The sequence below is a fragment of the Rhagoletis zephyria genome, unplaced genomic scaffold (genome assembly GCF_001687245.7).
Source record: "Rhagoletis zephyria isolate East Lansing unplaced genomic scaffold, Rhagoletis_zephyria_1.1 Rzeph_scaffold_00793, whole genome shotgun sequence".
NCBI lineage: Eukaryota > Metazoa > Arthropoda > Insecta > Diptera > Tephritidae > Rhagoletis > Rhagoletis zephyria.
This window is the reverse complement of record NW_016157877.1, coordinates 163,079-182,870: the sequence shown is the minus strand read 5'-3', so window position 1 is coordinate 182,870 and position 19,792 is coordinate 163,079. Positions and strand designations below refer to the sequence as shown.

Below are 19,792 nucleotides of genomic sequence, written 5' to 3'. Positions count from 1 at the left end.
GATTTGAGTCCGACAACAGCTATGTAATTTGCTTTAGTTCGTAGCGCTCCTATTCCACTGATTTCCATGGCGACTTTGCTGCGAGAAGGCTTCAGCATCTGGGCGATGCGATCGGAAACGAAGTTTAACTGAGATGCCGAGTCAAGCAGCGCACGAACCATGACCGAAGTGCCACGATTGTTGTGAAGTTGCACTATTGCAGTGGCAAGGATGACGTCATTAATTGGTCCATGAGCGTGCAGCGCCACTGCTGGCCCTTGCGTGGACTCTTGTGCAGACGACGTGGAAGGTGGATTACGATGAAGTAGAGAATGATGACTCACCTTGCAATAGTAGTAACGAGTAGCCGAAGCGTAAAGACGTGTTTTTAGTTCGCTCTTGCTTTTTCTTTATGAATTTTTCTTTGTATCTTCAATTTATATCACAAATGGAAGACTCTTGTGGAAAGTGTGATAAATCATTTGCTAGAAATGACTCCTCAATAGTGGCGTGTAGTGGGTTTTGCAGAAAACGATTCCACCGCGCTTGTTGCCAAGGCCCTGTATCTGAATATGATGTTAATCTTTTTAAGAAGAATCTGCATATTAGTTACAGGTGCTCGGATTGTGTTAATGTGCCGGAAAAAATTATAAAAGCATATGACTCTGTTCTGGCTACACAAAAGCTTGGTTTTGAGTCGGTCATTTGTGCTCTAGACAACAAACACAAAGACTTATCGGCGAAATTTGATGATTTTAAGAATCTAATTAATTCTCTTTGCCTGTCTATTAATGCTGCCAACAACAAAAAATGCAAAGTGTTTGGCGATGCTAGCTGCTGACGTTAGTGCTCTGAAAAGTGCAGCTGTTCCGACCAATGCTACTGTTGCTAATAGCAACTGTAATCGCTATTTCTCTATTCCGAACATTTCTACTGAAGCTGATGCTGCTGCTGTCTCGCCCTCGCCAATGCTGGCAAGTGCTGATTGTTTTGGTGATAACTCGCAAGCACAGGGGAATAATAACAGTTCAACTGCACCGAAGTCGATGAACAAAAAGCTACTCGCTAAAGTGAATTTAACATCATGTTCGGCGGGTGCCTCGCACTCTTCATTAGATAGCACTGCTGGTAATTCGTCTTCCCCTGGTTTGCCTATTTCCACATTGGCTGTTGAAACTGTTGTGTCTGAAACTAATGTTGGCCCGGCTGTTGATGAGCTTGTACCTGTGGATGCTGTAGATACTGCCGCTGCTGCTGATAAATCTGGCTGGAAAACAGTGCAGAGAAACCGTGATAGACAGCGTCATAATCAGACTCATGTTAATCAGACTCTTGTTGTTGGGACCAGTGATAGTGGTGAACTTGACGTTGCTGATGTAGCACCTGTAAGACGCCGCTTTAAGTGGCTGCATGTGTCCTCCTTTCGGAATACAGTCTCTGCTGCTAACATTATTGATTATGTTGTGAAACACGCAAACATAGACGAGAAATTAGTAGCGTGCTATAAATTAGTAAAGAAGGATGCCGATATGGATTCGTTGAATTATGTCAACTTTAAGCTTGGTGTTAGTGGTGATGACTACAAGAAAGTGCTGAAGCCTGAGTTATGGCCGGCTAAGGTGACCATCTGTCCGTTCCGTTTTTTTCAAAAAGACGGGAAACAAACGCAGCAAGCTTAGTTGGGTCATCGCCTATGCTTACATCTAACAATATTAAGATTTATTATCAAAACGCATCTGGGCTTAGAGGCAAATCTGATGCTGTTCGTATGTTTAGTTCTCTTTTGGAATATGATGTTTTTGTCATTACTGAGTCCTGGCTTAACAAAAATTTTTTCGACGCTGAATTTTTTGATATGAAGCTCTTCACCGTATTCCGCAAGGACAGGGACGTTAACAAAACTGGGCTTAGCAGAGGAGGAGGTGTGCTGATAGCCGTACGGTGTAACCTCCAAGCTACATCTATCCCTCTGCTGAATGAAGATACGCTCCTCGACCAACTTTGCGTTCGTTTGCGTGGTGCTCACGGCTTCCTCTATCTCTGCACCTCCTACATACCTCCAGCTAGTAATGATGCTTTATACCGAGCCCACGTCGAAAATGTGATTGCCATTCACCGTGTCGTTGGCAACGATCAACTGTGTGTTCTTGGTGACTTTAATTTAAGTAATCTTAATTGGCATTTTTTGAATAATGATGCATTTTTAACACCCTCAAATATTAATAGTTCTTATGAATCTTACTTTATTGATAATTTACTAGGGATTGGATTAGTTCAGGTCAATGGCTTGTATAATTGTTTGAATCGCTTTCTAGACTTGATATTTGTTAGTAATGGCTTACATTCTATTGTATCGCAACCTCCCTCTTCAATCTCGCCGCCTAACTTGCATCACTCGCCTGTTTTGTTGATAGTCGAATTTTATGAGTTCTTTGATTATCCTACCGTAAAATCAAATTTGTTTAATTACGCTCGTTGTGATTTTGGCAGGTTAGATAATGTTTTCAGTGAATTTGATTGGGATGCTATGTTTGGTGAGAGTGAAGTGGATGGCTGCTTTAAAATTTTCAAAAGCTCAATTACGGAAGTGTGCTCTAAAGTTGTGCCTGTTTACTCGCGGAAAAAATATCAGCTTCCGTGGCACTCGACTAAGCTCATGCATTTAAAAAATTTGAGGAACAAGTACTTTAAGAGGTACAAGTCATCCAATAATCGGCATTTTTATGATTTGTATATTTCTTATAAGTATAAATTCTCCCTGTTAAATAAGGACCTATATAATAACTACATTCGTAATTTTGAATTAAATATCAAAGATAACCCAAAGAATTTTTGGAATTATATTCAGTCTAGGAAAAATATGTGTAGCATTCCCAAAAATATTTTCTATAATGGTGTCACTGCATCCTCCGTGAGTGAAGCATCTAATCTATTTGCTGACTTCTTCTCATCTAATTTTGCGACTGATGATGGTGTTCTTGATGAAGATTTGAATAGCATTCGTCGAAACCACTCTAATAACTTATTTTCAATTTTTGATTTTGGATCACTCACTCTCACGGAGGCTGACGTTATAGAAGGCATAAATAAAATTAAAAATTCCTCACGGACTGATGTGGATGGTCTTTCAGTCATACTGCTGAAAAATTGTGCATCTTTAGCGACACCGCTCACTTTAATATATAATAGGTCTCTATCTACAGGTACCTTCATAAATGATTGGAAACGTACTACTATAACCCCAGTGTTTAAAAGTGGCAGTAAAAGCGATATTACGAATTATAGGCCAATTTCAAAGCTATCGTCGGTCTCAAAACTATTCGAATGCATTATAAACAATAAGCTGCATTTCATTGTGAAGCATTTGATTAGTCCTAACCAACATGGGTTCGTGGCGGCCAGATCCACGTTAACTAATCTCTGTTTTTACAGAGGATTGCTTTGCGACTTTCCGACGTGGCTATCAGGTTGATGTAATTTACAGCGATTTCTCCAAAGCCTTCGATAAAATTTCCCACAAAATATTGGTTGTTAAACTAGCCAATTTTGGTTTCCATTCTGTTTTTTTGAAATGGATCAAGTCGTATTTGGAAAATAGGAGTTCTAGTGTTGTTATAGATGGTCTCTCATCTAAACCATTTATTGCAACCTCTGGAGTTCCTCAGGGTAGTATCTTGGGCCCATTGTTTTTCATTCTTTTTATCAATGATGTATCGTCGTGTTTCTCTTCAGCTCGTTTTCTTCTTTACGCGGACGACCTGAAAGTATACTCTGAGGTTAGATGTCATAGCGACTCGGTCAGTCTTCAATCTGAACTCAACAACCTCTATAATTGGTGCTCCAAGAATCATCTCTTCCTTAACATCAATAAATGCCACAAAGCCACGTTCTCTAAACTACCTAAACCTCTGTCCACTTCTTATCATTTAGCTAATTCCGTTCTCAAATCAGTTGATGTGTTTAAAGACTTGGGAGTGTTTTTTGATTCCAAGTATAATTTTAATGCGAATATAAATTATACCATCTCAAACTCTCTCGCAATGCTAGCTTGTGTTAGACGACATTCTTCGCAATTTTCTGACCCGTACACACTTAAGACTTTGTTCACTGCCTTTGTACGGTCTAAACTGGAATACGCCGCGTTTATCTGGAGACCGTATCACGCTATTCACATCAATCGTTTGGAGAGAGTGCAAAAAATATTCCTACGTTTTGCTCTGCACACTTTAAATTTTTCTGAACCGATTCCACCTTACGAGTCGCGTTGCCAATTGATTAGTTTATTAACATTAAACAATAGACGCTCACTTCTGTCCGTGTCATTTCTTCTTGACATTGTCTTGGGTAAAGTCGACTGCTCGTCCCTTCTCGGGTTGATAGATTTCACCGTGCCGAGTAGAAACCTTCGTCGCTTTGATACTTTTCGTATTGGTTTAAATAAAACAGTTTACAATGCAAATGCCCCCATTGTCAGGACTTTGACCGAGTACAACTGTTTCTCAAAATTTTTGGATCTTGACTTGTCGGAATCAAAATCAATTATCTATACTAAATTGAAAAACTATTTATTGTGCAAAAATTTATATTAGCCTTTATTGTATTTACTCTTACTTCATTTAACGCTTCAAATTGTACCAAAAAATTTAACTACATAGCTTGTAATTTTTCATAATGTCTGTACCACTTACAACTTTAGACATAAATAAATAAATAAATATTGGCACCGATTGGTTGATGGACATTTGCTCGATACGTGACTTTTACCCAGGCAGTTCAAGCAAAGGTTTTTCTTCTTAGCAAGATCATACCACTGCATTGGTGGTGAATTTGTCACATTTTAAAGCACTGTGTGTGCCGAATTCATCGCACAGTGGGCATTTGTTTTTGCTCGATGAAGTGACCAATGCTGAACTAACCTTCGATGAACGGGCTGGGGTTTTTGCTGCCGTGACCTTACCCAATGCGCTTCTGCTGACCTTTACCATCTTAACTGTTTGGCAGCGGCGCTCAATGAACGAAGCTAGATCATCCCCCGATGGAAGTTGGAGCGACGTATTTGCAGAATTGTCCCACTTCGCTGACACTTCCCACTTGAGCTGCATTTCATGATCTAACTTTGCCACGATGAGATGGAGTAAAATCCCGTCAGCGATTTGGTTGCGCGATGCCAATGACTGCATGGCACGTAGATGAGCGTTTATGGAATCGATGAATTCCCGAAGAGAAGCGACGGTTGGATGACTGAGTGCCTCATTATCGAAGATAGCTTGGAGGTGTGATTGAAAAATATACCGCTTATTGTCGTAGCGGTTAACAAGCAATTCCACAGCGCGGTGATAATTTTCGTGCGTAACTTCCAACGACTGGATTAAACGAAATGCCAATTAAGGAAGAACGCAGGTATTGAAATTTCTCAATATCATCAAGTCCAGCGTTGTTGTGTACAAGGATCTTGAACATGTTGTAGAAGTCTAGCCACTCAGTATGTTTGCCGCTAAATCTAGTAAGCTGCAGCTTAGGCAAACTATGCCGCGCTGGCGGTGATGAAGAGTTTGGTGCAGGGACTATGGTGCTACTGAGGCCATCACTCTTTCGAAGTACAGCTATACGGTCGGCGATGGCACTTTACACCTCACAAAAAGACTCTTCGAAGACGATGCGATGATCTAATTCAAATTGGGAGTCATCTAGAAGTTCCAGCTCTGATTGCAAGCGCTCGAAAGTGGTGGGTGGTGGCGGCGGCAAATTGGCTCTGCATTGCCCTCTGCATCCTTTCTCAAGGCAAGAATTTTTTGTTTAAAGTTAAGTGGTCAGTACTCACGGTGCGAAAATACAGAAAATTATTTTTGATTGCCGTTCTGATCCGGCTCGAAGAACTTTGGTCGAGCCGAGTAATGGTTTTTACCGACTGTCGAATGCGAAAAATAATTTGACAAATCAAAGTATAGTTTTATGCGTTTATTTCCCCATACCCAAGGAGATCTTTAAATGGACTGTACAGCGTTTTCTTAAAACTATTTGCTTATGCGACGAATAGAGGGAGAAGAGCGATATGAATTGTGTGGTTTAGCGATGCTTATTGTTGTTTGTGCAGCGAAGAATTTATAACAGCTACGACGAGTGGCGCGCGCAACGATGGTCCAAAAATTTTGTTTTTTATGCACACACCTTTGCATAAGCTGCTGATTAGCGGTGCGTTAGCAACAACAATGAAGTGCACTGCAGCAACGAAAGTGCAATGTAGAGCGACCGAAGCATGAGAAATGAAAAATATGAGCCAGTGGCGTAGCTATCGAAAACGAAAGGGCGAAGGGTATGCGACGACAGGTATAGTGAGAGCTCAAATGCTTGAACAATACCCAATTGTTTATTTAACCATTTTTCACTGCAACTATTATTTATAGGTCCGCCAAAAACCCACAAAAACCCCGAAAAATTCAATGGGGCGACCAATAAAAAATCGTTAGCATTAAAAAATGGTTAAATAAACAATTGGGTGTTATTATTGAAAGTCTCCTGAAGAGATAAAAAATCGTTAGCATTAAAAAATGGTTAAATAAACAATTGGGTGTTATTATTGAAAGTCTCCTGAAGAGATAAAAAATCGTTAGCATTAAAAAATGGTTAAATAAACAATTGGGTGTTATTATTAAAAGTCTCCTGAAGAGAACCAGTTTTCCGATCGAAAAATATTGACTTTCAAAAATTCTATACCCTTTCTACAAAAAAATTTATTTTTCCCATATAAATATACAGGAAAACTTTGAGCCCTTTGAGCGACCTCTAAATATATTTTGATCTCAAAATAAAAAATAGGGGTATACTTTTTTTCCATATAGAACAATCCTAGGGGATGAAAGCATTACAATGCCGACTTTACTGTTTTTGGACCACCCTAGTGAACAGTCAAAAAGACCTTTCTGTCACATTTCGGAAATCAGGTTCAGAAATAAAAGTTGTAAGATATGACAGCGATTGAGAGAGCGCAAATGGATTTCGGAAAAATATTTCACCTTGCTCGTGCTGCACTAGCAATCTGCAATTCGCCTTCGGAAATAAAAAACCTATTTCTAAAGACACTTTACATGCAAGGCGTGACTGCTCATGCAACTGTTTCTGAAATTTCTCAGTCTGACGGCCTTTTCAAAATATATTAGGGGTATTCTCGAAGTTTTGCACGATAAACGGATTGCATGAAATGCAAAAATACAATTCCAAATTTGGAAGAGTACGAGAAGCAGCGAAATTCTGTATAAAATAGAATAACGAGAGACAGCGAAAAAAAATGAAGTGAGCGAGATGAGAGGAATGATAGAAATATGTAGCAATTCCAACAACAAAACAACTAGCACAGGGTCGCATTTATTTTGCTATGTTTTTTTTGCAAAATATATGCATGGGTTTCAACGTTCATTTTTTGCAGCGATGGGAAATGTTGTATCCCATGTATTTTGTTGTGTTTGCAAGTTATGCAATCCGTGCAATCCGTGCTACGTGCAACGGCTTTGCAAGATTTCGAGAATACCCCTATTGCATTGCCACGTCCGATAGGCTCTTAACAATAAACAAATCGTCAACTTTGGTCGGGCCATGACCGCCCGACAAAAATCGCTGTATTTTTTACATTGCCAAAAATTTGTCCGCATTTCCAAAAATTTGTTTGATCACACTATCGGTACATGAAATAAGCCGAAAATCGGTCCATTGCGCCGATAATGGGATCTTAGCCTAACATACTTACCTTAACCAGTACGCGCCATAGTAAACTGGAAAAGCAACGAATGGATAATCTTAAGCAACAAAGTGGGTAAGCAACGTTTTTATTTACAATAATCCAAATGCCCAATTATTAGAAACCCGCTATGAATTAGGCACACTAACAAGCTCGCAATCAAACAACTATTTTAAAATGTTAATATGAAATTTTATGTAACAAAATTAACAAATTCCAATTGAAATCAAACTTCGTGTTTGTAACTAGTCAAACTGTGTGATAGTAATAGTCGCGCACCGTGAGTCAATGTTTTTTCTGAGACATGGGTGGCAGACTATTTATGAAACTTAGCCATATCAGGATTTCCAAGTGAATAATTCTCTCTCATAGATTTACAAGAAAAATCAATTCGAACTATTTTTAATTTTTATGTTTAAGAATCACTGTTCATATGGGATTAACGTTAAGGCTGTATGTATTTCTACTTGTTTTTTATAATTGCTTATGATTATGTATTAAAACTACTTTTTTTTATTCCGCTTACGCTTCTTGTCAGTGGCATAAATGCCTTTCTTTCGAGTTATGCAAACGCGACAAAACCAGTCTTCGTTATCTTTTGGTGCAACGGATATTCCCACACATATCCTGAAATACACGATGCAAATATGTAATTCGGTAAACACAAGTAGAAAGTACAACACATACCAATGGTACCATGCGTCGCAGCCATCACAGCCAATCATGGGGGAGCCGTCATCTACTTTTCCACATGCAGGACAGATCCATACACGATTGCCCTCAGCATCCTTATAATTAATGGTAGTTAAGTGAAGTCTTCACTTCAGCTTTACTTAAATTAACTTACAATATATGATGATGGGCGGCTTGTTTCTGAAATTAACGGCACTGGACTTTGACGCTCAGACGAAGACAATGAGCGAACAGTACTTGTGATGGTGTTTACCAATAACCCTCCATCTGCCTTACTGCTGAAGGCTAAGTGTTCTTGAGACCTCGATGACTGTAATAACTGCTGCGGAAGTAAAACGGAACTCGCACATATTGTCCCACCAGACGACCAAGGGCTAGGTGGAGGCACAATGGAATGTACGTCTGTATTGATAGGAGGCTTTGAAGCACTAGCACTTTTTTCCGCAAGAGAATCTAAATTGATGTTAGTATTAGTGCCACTAGGCGCTATTGAGTCGAATTGATTAGAATTGAGTGGTGATGTTGTTGCAGTTTCGGCTTTTGGGAGAAGAAAAGTGAGCAAGTGGGACTAAAACAAAGTTATGGGCAGTGTGCAAACCCCTTTTTATTTTAGTGTGGTAGAATCCGCAAAAAAAATTGGTAGATTTTAATAAGATGCGGTAGATTTTCCAATTCATATTTTTATTGGGTATACATATCGCACACCCTCGTCAAAAGAGGCGCAACTCAAAAATTAGATCGGGAAATATAAGTGCTAGTGGATCGTACAGATTCAACGCAGTTGATGCCAAACAAAAGGATAACATTAGTTTTCTAGTTAGAGAATATAAGCATGAAGAAAAAAATATTTTCAGTAATTTGAGAAAAATCCTACAGATTGATTTATGCAAAAAAAAATCGACCAAATTATTTTTCCATTGCATAATACTTTAGCAAATACAAATATGAGGATTTTTGAAATATTAAAAAGTTGAGGTCACAGATATATTTAAAGCAAAATTTATGATGTACATTTTTAAAAATTTATTGATTAATTTTTATATTTCGTATTAGAATTGAGTTGAAATTTTAGAGGTATGTGAAAATTGTAAACAAATTTTCTGTCTAAAAATGTGCTAGATTTTAAGGCTTGTATGGTAGATGTGGTAGACACCCAAATTTTAAAAAATATGCGGTAGATCTACCACACATGTGGTAGAGGTTTGCAAACTGGTTATGGGCAATTCTTACCAATACTAAATTTTTGTTTCGGTGGTCGAGTAACAAGCGGCGAAATTCTCGCTAATTCCGGCGATGGCTCTCTTTTTTTAGCAAACTCTTGAGAAACAGTTGTACTTTGAATAGCAATTGTACTTTGAATAGCAGTTGTGCTAGGAAAATGCTTTTGTACAATATCATCGAGCTGATTTGGTGACTGTCCGCTAGCAAGTCTAAGAGTTAATTTTGGTACTAACGATGTCACGGAACTTGCTACAGTTGTTGTTGGAGTAAAATTTTGTAAAGAACTGCCCACTGAAAAAATGTTAGCTGGCTTATCCACACCACAGACGCCGGGAGAATCGATAACCGGAATTGCGTCACCCTGTTTAGTGGCATCAGTAAGTAACTAAATAAGATTTTTAAAGTCAATTAGAGGGATAATTTCAGCAAAGATGTCAAGAAATTATAAAAATTTGGTAAGCTTCGGAATTATTTCTTTCATCTACAAAATTATTGGTACTAAATAATAAGAAAAAATAAAGTACCTGCTTATATTTTTTCTTCTTTTCTTTTTTTAATTTTTTCAATAAGTCCTTATTCAACAAGTTTTGCTCTTCACCACATCGCATAGTTTCCTTTAACTTTTCCTTAAACAGCTTATCAGTTTTATGTAGAAGCTTTTCCGGATGATCCACGCGCTCTTTATTTTTGGACTTTTTATCCTTTTTCTTTTTCGCTTTATCGTCTTTTAGCTTTTTTAATCTTTTATGCTCCTTCTTTTTCTTCTGTAGTTCTGTATTCATACATAAAATTCCACTGCTGTCGACGTTTGCAGGCAACAATGCATTTTCAAACGTGTTAGGTGGGGGAAAGTCTTTCTTGGGTAATACAAATGGTGCTGCTACAGTTGCTGTTAAACTTGTCGGGGGTATGGTTTTCGATGAATACGCTGAACCAGTCGATATCAACGGTATTAGATCTGCGCCACCAGCCAACTTACCAACTCCAACCTTTTCAGCACTGAATAAGTCGATTGGGGGTAAGTCTGTTGTTGGATGGGGATACAAGTTTTTAGTATTTTTCGCAAATTTACTGATCTTTTTTGACTTTTTCGAACTCAAATCTAGTTCACCAGATAGATCTCTGGCAGTATCGCTTCCCGAAGGCAAAAATAAATCATCAATTTGAGAGAAATTTACAGGCGTGGTTAACTGAAGCTTATTATGACTCAGGTCTTTGGAATTCTGTACACTGGAAATATTAAATATCGATGGTGGATAATCAGCAGAGTCGTCGGACAGTTCAATCGGGTCATCGTTATTTTGTATGGGGGCAACAGTAGAAGAATTCGCCACAAATTTGTTAGGCGGTATGTTTATAGAATATATGCCACCCATGAAAATAGGATTTTCCGCACTTGCTTTAGGCGATTTAGTACTCGTTCTTTCATTTAATTTCTGAACTTCGCTTACATTCAATGACACATCACCAGGCACTTGTGCTAGCGACTTAAATGTATTATCCGATGTACCCCAGTTGTCAGGGACTTTAAGTATTTTGTCAGGTGATTGCTGAGCTTTGGTAGACCTTGGACTTTCTTTTCCAAATTTTCGAAAATCGGCTTTAGCCTCAGGTGGCGATAAATTCATTGACTCAGGGACGAATGGTGGAACATTGCAATAATTACGTTCTCTACTTGGCTGCGATAGATGTGCATCTACCGATTTTCCATTGTTCTGTGGTTCTATTAAACGTACAGAAAATTATATCGATATATGAACAATCTGTAGATATAAAACGGCTCAAAATTTCAAGAAATTCACTAAAAATTATTTTGTAGATATTTGTTCAAGTATTAATTGAATGAGTATTGAACTCTTTAAAGGAATGACACCTACCTTGATGTACAAGTTTTTCTCCACTTTGTGGTCTAAAAGTTGGAATAGGCAAATGAAATGTTGGTGGCAAGCGAGGAAACAATAAATTTTGTGCAGTAGGTGGTATTAGACCTGGTCCCGATGGGAAAGGACAAAGTTTAAGCAAATTAGGAATTCTTCCAAGCCCAGGCGGAGGCACAAACATATTTGGGTGTAAGCCCGCCATTAAACTTGAATTTGGTGGATGTTGAAGTGGCATCTGAAGAGCAGGTCGCTTTTTGCTTGTGGATGATTTTAACGTAGGTAAAATTTTACCAGAAAATGGCTTTGCAACATCTGTATCTGTTTCAGGTATTGTTTCATTAAATGCGCCCAGTGGTTGTAAAACAGTGTCCATACGCATTAGCTTCTTATTTATGGTTTTAACTTCTTCCTTTGTTGGGACTCCAGGCTCAGCTTTGAATTCGCTTTGTTCACCGATCGACATATTTAATGGCTGATTTTTCACCTTACCTTTTTTACGCTCTTTTCGCTCTTTGGTATTGGGCGAAATATTTGTTGGAACTGCATCTTCTCTAAGAACTAAGTTCGGTGCGAAAACTTCTGTTCTGTTGCAAAGTTGCATTTTGTTAGCTATTAAACTTGCTGTTTCGAAGTTCGCAAGTGGAAATGGATAGTTATATTTTGATGCTTTTAATTTTTTCATTTTCTTTAACTGTGCTCCTTGACTAGGGTTGTTCGGAGATGCTACAGCTGGTTTAGGTGAATTTTTGCTGCCTGGCTTGCGACCGCGTTTTTTAGGTTTATTTGCTTCGATAAGTTGTGCTGGTGGAGTATTCAATATACTAGGCATCATAGCTCCTGGGATGTTATTACCATTTATATTGCTTGCCACGTCCATGCCACCGGTAAGTTCATAGTTAATAGGCAAATTTAAAGATTTTTCCAGCAAATCTGAACTAGCCAAACTTGTGTCGACAGTCGTCAAGCGGTTTAATGTTTTCGGTGCTGGTGTAATAGTGGTTCCGCAAGGTAAATTAATAAGTTGATCTTCATTGCTACCATAAATCTGAGCCGAAAGCATACGGTTGACATTCGGAGATGATGGTTTTGGTGTTTTCTGTTTGGAAATTTTCTTAAAAATATTTAATTTATTTTTATCAAGCTCTGCTGATAACTTCACTCCTGGAAAGGCCTTCTTATCGTGAGGCAAAATCAAGTTTGCAGGAGTTTGTACATTATTAAGAACCGATTCATTACACACACCATCGAATCTGTTATCTTTGGTCAAAGATTGCGGAAGCACCGATGATATTTGTGTTGAATCCGGTTTTAGCAGACAAGCTGAAGCTGTGTCTTGTATTACTGGTTGTATCGATACACTCTCCGCTAAAGGTGGTATTGCGCTATTTGTTTGAACATTCGATGGCACTGGTGTCGGTATTTTATCTTCGAGTTTCGAAAATCCCACCGGTTCATCCTGCTTACTTGATTCGATGCTGTTCTTTTGCTTATGCAATAACTTTTTCTGATACTTAGACTGCTTTTTGAGGAACTTGTCCATTTTCATCCGCTGAAAAACGGCGTTGCAGTAATCAGGTGACAGCGTGGAGGAGTCGATTCCAGTCTTGAGCATTTTTTGTAATATTTTCTTACTCTTTCGTTGTATTCTATCTGAACTTTCTATGCCAGCTGCAATCAAACTAGTTTCGGGATTTTGTACAGCTGGCCTATTAAATTTTCCTGATAAAGGAAGTTGCAAATTTTGTGTATTTTTCTTTTTAGCCTTCTTAAGCAACTTTGACGCAATCGTTGGCGCTTGTAAATTGTGCTGTGTGGAAAGATTTGGCACAGGTTTCTTAGATGCAATTGGATTTACTACGTCAGATGCTGCAGTATTTTTGTTTACAAGGGTGCTTTGTGAATTATATGCTAGAAGCAAATTGCTATTTGAGACACATTCACTTGTTAATGTTTTGGCAATTATCGTAGGTACTTTTGCAGTTGGGGAGGAAAACGGAAGGGCGGTATCATTTACATCTACTTTAGGGGTTGAACTATTGTGATGCTTATTTTCTACGTTCACATTTGGTTCAATAACCGGCGGCGGAGGTGAAATAGGAGGCGGAGGTGCATCTAGACCCAGTAATTTTTCTGAAACAAAACAAAATTTTTGAAATCAAAAGATTTCTAAAAAGTAAAATCCACATACCAACAAATTTTGGTACTATTGTGTCGGGAAGTTTGCCTTCGATAGCGGGCGATATAAAGCCACCTGTCGTCATAACTACGCTACTAATTTCTCTAGTAGGGCGTCCTTCTTCATCATATGAATTCGGTAAACTCAAAGCTGTTTTCAAACAAATTGGTGAGAGTTCCGATGTAACTACACCATCTTTAGGCTCCCCGATTTGTTTCCCTGAATTAGACACGGTTCCACATCCGGGCAAATATTGTTCGGGTTTGGTTGACACCTTTCGATTGATGTCGCCAATTGCGATTGCGTTCGCACGGTACTTATCTTGGTTGTGAGAAAGCGAGGAGGTAGGCTGCATATAATGCGGAGGCAATGCACAACTTAAATCTGTTGGTAACATAGGTGGAAGGTATTCATATATGTGCACAGGACGAGTGAGAACTTCTTTACTCCCTGGTTTTAGGAAATTTAAATTTGTATTTTTATGTACTGGAAATTTTGGCACTTCAACAGCCAAAGCCACTGGTTGAACATTATTTGTATAATCTAATAACTCGTAAACGTTGATATTTAAGTTATTTAAAGAAAGGTATGTGTCATTCAAATTTGCTTCTGTGCGATTATCTGAAACGAAAAAATCCTTACTTAGTTAAAGAAAAAGAGTCAAAGGCCAGGAGTACTAACCACTTAGCTATAAAGAAAAGTATTATTCGAGCCAAGCGAAAGAGAAATAAGGAGAGTAAATAAAGCTAAGTAATATACCTATATGTACTCGTAACTGTGACTAAATTATACGGCGCGACAGTGAAAATACACCCGAAACATAACATATTGCAGGTTGCAGGTAGGGTCAAATGGAAATAGGTTTCGTATAGCTCGTGAATATTTACTAGATTTTTTTTTTAATATTTTTGTACTTGATGCACTCATCCATGCATTGCCGATTTTAAAAGTCAACTATGTTTTGGGAAGATGTGGTCAAGAAATATTTCATTTCATTTATTAATGAAATCATTAGCACAATAGGATCAAAAGAAAGATCTTTTATAGCGCAACAAAATATTCATAACAGTACATACATACATATAACTAGAACAATAAAAATTACAAAAATTACCTAAGACTAAATAAAGGTCACATCAGATAAGTAACAGAGAAAGTAGTATTTTTAAGTAAGTCCTCCAATTCAAAGACATATACATGAAACAAGTAATTTTTAGCAAAAAAAAAAACCGACTTCAACTCCCATATAAAATATATATGTATATATATATATATCTCATAATCCACTGATCGGATCTCAACCAGATTAGTATGGGACCGCCTCTGAGACACTACCTTTCCGATGCAAAAAGAATTATCGAAATCGGTTGACGTGGTCCAAAGTTATGCGGTAACATACATAAAAAAAATATATTCCGACGAACTGATAACCTCCTCCTTTTTTGGAAGTCGGTTAATAAGACTTAATTATACAAGTACATAGAGAGCACATCTCAGGGATTGAAGTGAAGCTAACGGAAATACGCATACAGAACATTTTTAGTGTTGCTTCTGTTTAAACTACTGCGAATATGAGATGGAATAGAGTTCCAGATGCGGATAGCACTGACAAAGAATAGCCGTGCAGAGCTGAGATAATTGTAGGTAGGAACAGTCAAGTCCTTTACTCGTGGTGATTTGGGGAACGTTAATGTTCACACACATGTACAGAGTCATTTGGGTACCTTATCCATCATGAGACGAAAAAGGAATATACAATTTCTAGCTTTAAGATATTCAGAAAATTTCGCAGCCGAGTATGCGCGTTCACCAAGCGCAATCCATTGGGAATCTAACCTGCTGTAGACTACTTCATCAGAATAATAGATAATTGGCATTATAATTGGATTGGAAGGGGACTTCAACTGTAAGAATTCACATGGTCAATGCAGGTAAGGCCGGTGTTGATAATAAACCCAAGTTTAGTTACTTTTGCCACAAATTTAATACGTTTGCCAACAATGTGTAATGATGGAATAGTTGCTACCCAGAAGATAATTTAGGTAGGCCTTCTTAAGTAGTGAAGCCATTCTTAGAAGCCTACCCAAGAAGTTCTGAAAAAGTGCTTCCTTGCATGCCTTCTAGATGAGCTTATTCATTTATAATTTACGCGAATGCATAAATTTATATTATTTAGCATTACAAGTGAATTCCAATAAACATGTTAAGTTGCAATAACACATATTTGATATAAACCTTAAGCAAATACTTCAAAGATGTATGATTTTTATAAATTAAAGAAGCAACTTTAAAAGAACTCCTCCAAAAGGCCTTCTGAAGTACGTCCTATAAAGCCCTTCCGGAAGGCGTTTTATGGATAGCGAAAGAAGAAACCCTTCAATTTGTGCCACTCCACACAAAAAAAGGCGTCAGTACTAAGTACTCATGAAATTTGATGTGTAAATATATGCGCACGGCAAAGCATAAAAGTACGTTTACATATAAATATAATCTCAATCAAAGCTCGTTAGTTGTCAACTTGGTTGTGCTTGTTATTCACACATCTCGAGGAAAAGTTAACCTTCTTCTCTGTGCCACCGTGGTCACTTTTTTCTGCTACACATATTATGCTTTTTAAATATATTTTAACTGAATGTTTTATTAAAAATTCCGTTACAAACCTATTTTCCTTACTAGCGTCAACTTTTGTTTACTTTTACATTTGATATTCCTCCTTTTCTCGCAAGTAGAATCGATAAAACTAGGTTGGACACCAAAAAGTTATCGGTTTAATCTGAGATAATTTTATATATATAATTTTGTATGGCTAATCTCTTTTTCCAATTACAGATTAGGGAATTAAGCTCGAAAATGTTTATAATCTCTTTATATGTAAATCTATTATTAGGCGATTCAGTTACATACATACGCATGTAGCTAGGTTAGAAATTAAACATTAATTTCACGTAATTTTACTAATTTTGCTGATTTAATTTTTTTTATTCATTTTCATTTTTAATTATTTTAATACATGAAATTATCGGTATGAGTGATAAAAGATGATACTTGTATATACTTGTGACTCAAGGGCGTTAAAATATCTTGAAAACACCGCATCAATTACTAGTTTTGAGCTTATAGTTTGAGATTTTCTATTTGTATATATTCCTAAATTTAGTTGTTCTTTTCAGGTTATAATCTGTGGTTCATGTAAATGAGAGCGATTTTTGGAGAGTTGTGTAGAGATTGAAGTTGCGAGATTTTACCCGATGCTTTTTGTTGTTCCGTACGTTTTGCTGTTACTCACTTTTTACTCTCAGAGAGTGATTTTGCTGTTTAACCTTTTTCCAGGATTTTACAGATTTTGGATCAGAGCTATTATATCATCCATACATATCGTCGATGTTTTTGCAAAACCGCCCATCGACCAGTTGCAAAACCTTGAACTCCAGGCATCGAGATTTATGCATAAGAATCGTAAAAGCGCTATTATTAGATTTTTTCTGTCAGGAGCAATGTACCTTTGCACTATTTAGCATGTCACTGGTCGGTAACAAGAGCAACTTAAATTTAAATCTATTAAATACATTCTAGCGTGTCTCAGTCCTTTGCCCACAAAAGCGGCTATAACTTTTTTTTTCTATTCGAAACAGTAAGAGTGGCACCTTTCTGAAATCCTTATTAAATGAGCAATTTTTTTATGTAATGTAAAGTTATAGCTCAGTACATTTTTTTTCACCAGAGATAGTCAAAGTTGGGGAAGAAAATATCAAAAAGTTAAAAATCCCAAAATAGTCATAATTTTATGATGGTCCCTTAATATATTTTAACTACATTGCATTTGAGTATGGAGAAGCAACTATCTGGAAGTATTTTACATAAAAAATTTGCTAAGTATAGCCTGGTTTGTAGATGCAGTTAAAGAAAATACATGAAAAGGCACGATTTTTTTTTAAATTCAACAAAATTTTAATCAGCCTCATTGCGTAAGTCGTAAATTAGGCTGAATTGTACGACTCGACAACATTAGCATTGTCTACTGTCGTGCTGAAATAAGTAAACGACGAAAATTGTCGAAAACTATTCAGTGCTGCCAAGTTCTTCCGTATTAATACACTAGTCGAGTGGAAATTTTAGGCAATGACGTTAAATTTTCGACACGATTCGACTCTCGAAAAACGACGTGCATTCGGCACGACTCTCGCAATGAGGCTGAATATTTCAAAAACGGTGACACATTTAACTGAAAATTTTTTGTTTATCAGGGAGCTCACCACCCCACCTACCTTCCCCNTCAGTGCTGCCAAGTTCTTCCGTATTAATACACTAGTCGAGTGGAAATTTTAGGCAATGACGTTAAATTTTCGACACGATTCGACTCTCGAAAAACGACGTGCATTCGGCACGACTCTCGCAATGAGGCTGAATATTTCAAAAACGGTGACACATTTAACTGAAAATTTTTTGTTTATCAGGGAGCTCACCACCCCACCTACCTTCCCCTAAAGTTTGGCAGGCTACTTCTGGGACACCCTGTATATTCATGTATGTTCATCAGTTATCAACGGTCCCGGTTAAAATGATTTCAGTATTTTTTTTTTAATTTTCGCATTGCTTTTTTATCAAAATAGACTACTAAATCTATGCCTAAAACCATCTACGAATATCAAAACCAGTTGCATCAAATGAGTTCATACATTTGTATGTACATACAAACTTAAGTATGTATACATATAGGTACAAAGCCGTATCACAGAATAAACAATATACAGAAGACGCACCACATACAAATTTATTTTTCTTCGGCGGACGTAATATTACAACACGGACCAGAGCAGAGAAGTTAACATCACGACCACTATGAATAACATGGCGACCCGGAACAGAGCAGAGGAGTTAACATCACGTCCACTATGAATAACAAACACACATCGTGATCAGCGTTGCCGCGAGCTTGAAAAAAATTTATCAGTTGCCAGCAGAAAAAGTATCAAAAGCAAACAAAACTGTTGTTTCTTAAACTATTATTTAAAAAACAAATAATAAATAAAATTTTATAATTAAATCCATAGTTATAAAAAAGATGTATATTTCTTGCTTCTGTCTGTTAAATGCATAATGAAAAACAAACTTATAAGGCTCCTAAACCACACAAAATACTTGCGCGAGCCGAGACTTGTACAAGTCAATATTGTGGAAATTACTACAGCATAAAATTGCGTTAACCTTTTTTTGAAGAAACGTTGCTCAAGTAAATATATGCAGGAAATATGAATGTGCGTTGTATATTTTGATAGCTTCAGCATTAAAACGTAAAAAAAAAAATTTATTAAAAATAAGTATTTTTTTCTGCGCTTTTATTAATATTTTACGGCACGATATGGACACCAAAATCAAAACTAGACTAAAAATTTCGCAGTTGTCGCCATACGCAGCAGAAATTATTGTCCAATAACACAAGCATGAGCAAAATATCGAAATAATATCAAAATAATTTCGAAATTGGAAAAGTTAACTACGGCATTAATTGTAGTGGTTGTGTTGTAAATTTGTTGTGGAAAGAAAAAATTTTTAGCTCTCATTTTTTTTTTTAAATATGGTATGTAGTGCTAACTTGACACCATACACCTAGTCGATAGAATTGAGATATTGGAGAGGTTACAACGGAATTAATTGTAACTTTTTTGTTGTAAATTCGTTGTGGAAAGAAAAAATTTGTAGCTCTCGTTTTTTAAGAAAAAATGGTATGTAGTGCTAACTTGACACCATACACCTAGTCGATAGAAATGAGATATCCAATATGTTACTATGCCATTAATTGCAGCTTTTAACTTTAAAATTTGTTGTGAAAACAAAAAATTTGTAGCTTTCGCTTTTCTGGAAAAAATTGAGTTGACCCTTTTTCGAACAAAATTTAGTATGTAGTGCTAACTTGACACCATGCACCATTGACGATAGAATTGAGATATTGAAAAGGTTACAACGGAATTAATTGTAGTAACTGCCGATTCTGAGTTAACTACGCACTGTGAATTTGGCTCTAAGCATTTAAAGACTTTATGTTTAGGTTTCTTTACTTTTATTTTAATCTATGAATTTATTCCTTTCTCCTTCTACATACTCAACTTTACC

The 19,792-nt window shown here is 37.1% G+C and overlaps 1 protein-coding gene across 1 annotated transcript in view; it reads right to left on the bottom strand.

Annotated features, from left to right (window-relative positions):
* Nucleotides 1-7,770: 7,770 nt before the first annotated feature.
* Nucleotides 7,771-19,792, bottom strand: part of Taf3 (TBP-associated factor 3) — a 27,633-nt gene continuing 15,611 nt past the window's right edge. Inside the window, exons 2-8 of the mRNA XM_017614212.1 lie at nucleotides 13,694-14,302; nucleotides 11,503-13,635; nucleotides 10,150-11,348; nucleotides 9,635-10,010; nucleotides 8,559-8,941; nucleotides 8,399-8,499; nucleotides 7,771-8,338 (exon numbers count right to left, since the gene is read on the bottom strand). Of these exons, the coding sequence (XP_017469701.1) occupies nucleotides 8,215-8,338; nucleotides 8,399-8,499; nucleotides 8,559-8,941; nucleotides 9,635-10,010; nucleotides 10,150-11,348; nucleotides 11,503-13,635; nucleotides 13,694-14,302 (4,925 nt within the window). The 3' untranslated portion in view covers nucleotides 7,771-8,214. The remainder of the gene's footprint in view (nucleotides 8,339-8,398; nucleotides 8,500-8,558; nucleotides 8,942-9,634; nucleotides 10,011-10,149; nucleotides 11,349-11,502; nucleotides 13,636-13,693; nucleotides 14,303-19,792) is intronic.